Below are 7258 nucleotides of genomic sequence, written 5' to 3' on the forward strand. Positions count from 1 at the left end.
CTAGATAAGGTGGATAATGTTTATTTAAGGATATTAAAACCCGAAATAAAACCTTTCCTTGGCAGGACACCATGGAGCTATATGAAGATGAGGATGAGGATGAAAAGGTGTAATACTCTCTACATAGTAAGTATAACATTCTAGATTCAAGGTCTTTCCTTCTGACTTAAACCGTCTCTTGTTGTAGGAATCTGAAAAGAAAGGTCTGATGGAGAAAATCCACATGGTTCAGGAGATTGTCATTGCAGTTCAGAACCTTCTGGAGGAGATTGCATGCTTCGGTGAAAGAATAAAGAAGTATGCATATAATTTTCACCTCTTCCATTACTGTAAGCTACATACACAGTCATCTTTAAAGGAATAGTTCACCCTTAAAAATGACAATTCTGTCATCAATTATCAGGGTTGGGAGGGTTACTTTTGAAATGTATTCCACTACAGATTACAGAATACATGCTGTAAAATGTCATTTGTAACATATTCCGTTAGATTACTCAAGGTCAGTAACGTATTCTAAATACTTTGGATTACTTCTTCAGCACTGGTAGATTTTTTTCGCTTGTTTTGACTATAAAAACTCTGCCAGTACAGTAAGACAAAATACACATGATAAAAATACATTCTCTGAAAAACCTAAATATCTTATACAGTGTTGTTTCTAAAACAAGATTAATCAAATTGATCTTGTTTTAAGAATTTTTAGATATTTTTACAGGAAAACAATACAAAAATTATTATCAAGAATATGATTTTTGCCCTAATATCAAAGGTCTTACTAGAAAAAAAGAAATTATGATCCAACGTGAATTTTCTTGTTAAAAAAATATGATCGTGCCTGGTAACATGTGTATGTAAAATGGCTAGAAATAGTATTTTAGCTTAGCGTAAAGCTGACAATTCACACAAGGTTTATTTCTATTTCTTCTACTCCAAACTTACTTCAAACGTACTTCTCTGTCTGCTCGTATGAATGTAACACATCACAGGAAAGTGTTTCACCGCTGTTCAAATGCACTTTGGATATATTTGTATAAATGTTTTCCATCTGAAAGGACTAAATATTAAATGAAACAAATGACAATAAAATGCAAAGTAATCTCTTCAGTAATCAAAATACTTTTTGAATGTAACTGAGTTCTAATTACCAATGATTTAAATTGTAACTAATGGAATACAGTTACTTATATTTTGTATTTTAAATACGTAATCCCGTTACATGTATTCCGTTACTCCCCAACCCTGTCAATTATGCACCCTTGTGTCGTTCCAAACCCAATTTAATTATAATTAAACAGTCCTGTTGGCTGAATTCAATATAGTGGCATTAGACAGTGACTCACTTTGGTGCTTAATTAAGCACCCAAAAGTGTCATAAAAGGCACAATCTCACGGCATTATGCCCCATGCCACTGAAGCGTCTTTCACAATGCAGTTTGTTGTAAATTTCTGTTTCAAATAGACTATTGGGGTGCAAATAGCCACGCTGTGTGGCAGGTGTTATTACGCAATAGTCACTCCATTAAATTCATTATGGCTAACTGTGAATAGTGAATGGCATCAGTAACTGAAATCTATTGTCTTTGAATTATGCTTCATCCATGCTCCTAGGTGTCAGTGTAAGCCCAAGACGACATATTCAAAAAATGTGTTTCAAGTTGTTTTTCACTCTCACATCAAATCAAATAATTGTTAAAATATGTAAACAGTGCTGAATCCAATATGGTGGCGACATTGATAACATCAAATTTCATTGGTCCTTGCTCTTTATTATGCATTAAAGTGAGTCACTGTCTATTGCTATTGTATTGAATTCAGTAAATAGGAATGGATCATATTATCATTAAATTACACTATATGACAAAAAGTATGTGGACACCCTCTTCTAATTAACAGCATTGTCATACTAGAACAGAAAAGGGCCCTCCCCAAACAGAAGCAATAAAGTTGAAAGCACACATTCTCTAAAATGTAATTGTAAAGTTTAACATTTATATTTTTCCTTACAGGATTTACTGGAATAGCCAAACCTGTTCATTAGACAGGGGTGTCCACATACTTTTGCCATTTAGTGTATTCCTTGTTCCACAGAATATAGAAAGTCATATGGGTTTGGAACAACTTTAGAGTGAGAAAAAATAGCATAATTGTTCCAAGTATTTAACCCAGGTTCATGCACGAGTAGAACCTTTTAATCCATGAGTCAGAAGATAGTGTTCAGACACTGACAAGAATGAAAGGATGTATTTTCATTTTGAAGTGCCATCTGTCCGTGAAATTGGCACATTACCATTGATCCAGAAGCTAGCGTCAGAATATTTAGACTTAGACATTTTGCCTGTGTTTTGACTGAATGAACTCTGTTGGCAAGGTGATGTCCTCAAATAGACTATCATTTAAGGGTGCTCATTTTAAAGTTGAAGCTGTAACATCTCTGTCTTTACCCTCCAGTACATTTAACTGGTCAGTGCCTTTCCTGTCAAATCTGGCCTTCATGGTTCTCATCATAGCCACAGTCATCACGTACTTCATTCCAATACGCTACATTATTTTACTATGGGGTAAGATCACAAAAACTGTGTTACATTTTAAAATGTATTTGTTTCCTGAAATTATCAGTAAACCATTACAGAAACAAGAAATTTTACATTGGTTTTAATGTTGTGTTGTGGTACACATTTGTTTTAAATTTGCTTCGAGTTCAGTGAAAGTGTTATTGGTTCGAGATTGATCCGTGCTTGGTCTTATTTATGTTTGTTTTTTAGGTATACATAAATTCACAAAGAAACTACGGAATCCATACGCCATTGATAACAGTGAGGTTATGGACTTCCTCTCCAGAGTGCCTTCAGATGTCCAAATGGTAACAACCACATAATTTACTTAAAGTTTTTTATGGATTCAATTCAGGCGTGGTTGGGTGATACTGTAGATACAGATTTCAGTTTTCTAAAATCTCATCATGTAATGTTTTCTGTATGGATGAGACCATTGGCCTATTTTCTTTACAGTGAATTGACAACAAAAGCATACTGGTATAATGGAAAGGAGTGCAATGTAATGTCCACTTAAAAAATAAATGAATACATTGCAAAAATCATTTATCTTTTAATTAATTTTATTTAATCACTCATTATACATTTGCACATATAGAGTGAAATTCTTTTTTTTCCACATATCCCAGCTAAGCTGGGGTCAGAGTGCAGGGTCAGCCATGATACAGATATTTTATCAGGTAAAATATCTAAACATCCCTAAAACAATGTACATTTACCATAATATATTAAGACTTGATATTCAGATAAATATTTCACCAAAATATAATGAGGTTTGTTTAAAACAAGAACAAAAGGTTTGTCAATGGGGTAAAAAACAACAACTTTAAGTTTTCAGTTTGAATTAAGTTTAGTTTTAAGTCAAATTGATTGTTCTCACTGAATTTTGTTAGACTTCTGAAAGCAAGTTTTATAATATCTTGTCATTTTGCTTCTCTAGTAAATGTACTGAATCTTGTTTTAAGGATGTTTCTATACAGTGGCAAGAAAAAGTATGTGAACCCTTTGGAATTAGCTGGTTTTCTGCATTAATTGGTCATAAAATGTAATCTCACCTTCATTAAAGTCACAAGTATATAGACAAACACAATGTGCTTAAGCTAACAACACACATACATTATAATCTTTTATGTCTTTATAGAACACATCCTTTTAAACATTCACAGTGCTGTGGATAAAGTAATAACTGGTCGATCCTGGGGCCTGGGTAGCTCAGCGAGTATTGACATTGACTACCACCCCTGGAGTCGCGAGTTCGAATCCAGGGTGTGCTGAGTGACTCCAGCCAGGTCTCCTAAGCAACCAAATTTACCTGGTTGCAAGGGAAGGTAGAGTCACATGGGGTAATCTCCTCGCGGTCGCGATAATTGGTTCTCGCTCTCAATGGGGCGCGTGGTAAGTTGTGCGTGGATCGCGGAGAGTAGCATGAGCCTCCACATGCTGTGAGTCTCCGCGGTGTCATGCACAAAGAGCCACGTGATAAGATGCACGGATTGACAGTCTCAGAAGCGGAGGCAACTGAGACTTGTCCTCCGCCACCCGGATTGAGTTGAGTAACTGCGCCACGACGAGGACCTACTAAGTAGTGGGAATTAGGAGAAAAAGGGATAAAAAAATAAATAAAAAAAACTGGTCGATCCTCCTTTGACAGCAATAATCTCAATCGAGTGTTTCCGGTCGATATTCGGAAGGAATTTTGTGCCATTCTTTCTTACAGAACTGCTTCAGCTCAGCCAAATTTTTAGGATATCTGGTGTGAATGGCTCTCTTGAGGTCATTCCACAGCATCTCTGTTGGGATAAGGTCTGGGCTCTGACCGGGCCACTCCAAAAGGTGGATTTATTTAAGCCATTCTGTAGTGGATTTACTTCAATGTTTAGGGTCATTGTCATGCTGCATCACCCAACTTCTACTGAGTGTCAGCTGGCACACAGTCACTCTGACATTATCCTGTAGGAAATCTTGATAAACTTGGGAATTAATTTTTCCCTCGATGATGGTGAGTGGTCCAGGCCCCGAATCTGCAAAGCAGCCCCAAATCATGATGCTCCCAAAACATTTTCCCAGTAGTGTTTTGGAGTGTTAAGGTGGTCTTTGGCAAACTTCAGGCTTGCAGCAATGTTTTTTTGTTGGAAAGCAGCGGCTTCCTTCGTGGTGTCCTGCCATGGACACCATGTCTCTTCAATGTTTTCCGTATAGTAGACTCATGAACAGAGATGTTAACCAGTTCCAATGATTCTTTCAGTCTTTAGCTGTCACTCTAGGGTTCTTTTTTTTTTTTTTTTTTACCTCATTGAGCATTCTGCTGTTTGCCCTTTGAGTCAACTTTTAGGGAGAGTAGCCACAGCACTAAATCTTCTCCATTTATAGAAAATTTGTCTTACTGTGAATAGATAAATATTTAAGCTTGTCAAGCTTGTCATAACTTTGTATCTCTTTCCAGCTTTATGCAAAGCAACAATTCTTGATTGTAGGTCTTCTTAGATCTCTTTTTTTTTTTTTTTTTGCAGCAGTTGCTTCTTGTGAATAGCAAACTCAAAAAACAGACAAACAAAAAACTCAATTATTTGAATGCTTTTTATAAGTCAAAGTAGCCCTAACCCACACCTCCAATCTCATTTTATTAATTGGATGCTGGGTTTGCCAACTCCTGACTCTAATTAGCATTTGTTGACTTCATTAGCTCAGGGGTTCACATACTTTTTCTAACCTACACTGTGAATGTTTGAATTATGTATTCAGTATGCACAAGACAATACAATAATTTGTGTGTTACAGATTGTGTTTGTTCATTATTGTAATTTAGATGAAGATCAAACCAGATTTTGGTTAAATTTATACATAAATGCAGGTAATTCCAAAGGGTTTTTTTTTTATTAGTTTTTATTTATTTATTTTTTTTGCAGTGTGGCACTTTTGACAAATATGTTTAAAAAGATTTACACTTAGATGAACATTAGATGGAGACTCCAGTGCCCTAAAAAAAAAAGCTGTTTTTGTTTTTCTACAATAAGGTGGGTTACCCCATCAAGGTGACAGCCATGTTGTGATCACATGACTAGTCATGACTTTAAATTCTTTCAATGATTTAATGCAAACTTAATTTGAACTGACCTCAAATGCTATCTGGTATGGTTAGGTAGACAAATAATGAAACATATCGCAGCTTTGCCTTGCTAATTTTAGTAATTTGTCTGAGCCTCATATTATGACTGAATCTTCTTCATTCAGGCACAGTACACAGAGCTGAGCAGCTGTAGTGTACACAGTCCTTCCAGGAGAAGGAGGGCATCTCCCTAGACACTAGAATGAGAACGGCTGGTCTCCTGAGAACATTCTGTGTGAAAAAACTTTGGAGTTGCATTGGAAGAACATATCGGAATTGTTCAGAACTTTACAAAAAGTGGATTGCAGCTGATCTACTTATTTTAGTGCAAAGTAGATTCTGTTTTAGTGAATAGATTTCATTCCTGCTGATGGTCCAAATATCATGAGATGGTTCTGGCATTACCACTGGGCCTTGCTCTAGGAAGGTGCTCCTGAAATAGATACGTATTATAAACATTCTATACAGAGTTAGCTCTAGTCAGCCTTTTGCATTCAGGGATGAAGAAATGTGACTAAGATAAATGGAATAGTTAAAGCCACCTTGGAATAGAGTCGTCATACACTGGGCCTTAAACATTCATCTACTGTATATATTGGCAGTGCCTGAATGTCACATGTAAGAGTGCAATACTGTAATGCTTTGCTATTTTAGATATCTCTTTATGCATCTATTTTGTCTCAAAGTTTTATTATTTGTACTTGTAAAATGTTTTTTTCAAGGATAATACCAGTTTGTACAGTCTCATTTTATGGGAGACACTTATTTTTGTTGAATGCATATGAATATGAAATTGCGCTCATAGTGTAACATAAGATATTTGTATGTGGTTTAGTTTTCATACTCCTTTTTATTTTCTAAAGACATGGTTTTACAAATCTTTTTAATCTATTTAAATTGCAGAGGAAAAAACATTCACAATACTAATGTTTGAACATCAGTAGACGAAAAGTTCCTTTGACAAACTTTTGGTAAATTATACTTATTTCCAACTACACTCCTCTTACAGTTGATCTTTTTTGTGCAATATAAGGTTATAGATACATAGTTTTATAACTCAAGAGTGGTAATTGTAGAAAAGAGAAAATGCACATTGTACTTTTTTAATTAATATTTTCCAGTGTTCCAAATCTCTTTATTAGATGGATATTGTTCTGTAAGTAGAGACGGAAGAGTAGTTTCTTGTTGATATTGTGTTCAGTTTGCACAATGCAAACAAGCAATCATGATCATTTCACAGTAAACATCTTTTCTATTTGATGACAGAGATGCTTTGGTGTTTATTTCGCATATGATCTTCTAACAGATAAAGCACAATCAATGCTACATATATATCTCTTAGGATTTCAATGGAATGTATGCAACATAGAATGTGGAAACAAAGATTCTAACATTCCAAAGCAGCATATTAATTGCTTTGAGAATATTCAGCCACATAGTGGCAGTGTTTTCCATCTATAGGACCCCATTCTGCAGTAATCCAGTCTACCATTGAGAGTTCAGCTTTGGGAAACAGCAAAACAATTTCTGTATTCTTCACATCTGAGTACGTCCTCCGTGAAAATACCCTTACAAAAAAGTACTGTATCAGTACTATAAT

General features: G+C 35.4%; 1 protein-coding gene across 6 annotated transcripts in view; it reads left to right on the plus strand.

The window, feature by feature from the left end:
• mctp2b (multiple C2 domains, transmembrane 2b) overlaps positions 1 to 6918 on the plus strand; it is a 38154-nt gene extending 31236 nt beyond the window's left edge. For all 6 annotated transcript variants that reach the window (XM_051650380.1, XM_051650371.1, XM_051650399.1 and 3 more), the window contains 5 exons: positions 66 to 107; positions 188 to 297; positions 2449 to 2558; positions 2763 to 2860; positions 5784 to 6918. In XM_051650380.1, the coding sequence (XP_051506340.1) occupies positions 66 to 107; positions 188 to 297; positions 2449 to 2558; positions 2763 to 2860; positions 5784 to 5852 (429 nt within the window). In that variant the 3' untranslated portion in view covers positions 5853 to 6918. The remainder of the gene's footprint in view (positions 1 to 65; positions 108 to 187; positions 298 to 2448; positions 2559 to 2762; positions 2861 to 5783) is intronic.
• The last annotated feature ends 340 nt before the right edge of the window (positions 6919 to 7258 follow it).

Source organism: Myxocyprinus asiaticus, chromosome 2 (assembly GCF_019703515.2).
Source record: "Myxocyprinus asiaticus isolate MX2 ecotype Aquarium Trade chromosome 2, UBuf_Myxa_2, whole genome shotgun sequence".
Taxonomy (NCBI): Eukaryota; Metazoa; Chordata; class Actinopteri; order Cypriniformes; family Catostomidae; genus Myxocyprinus; species Myxocyprinus asiaticus.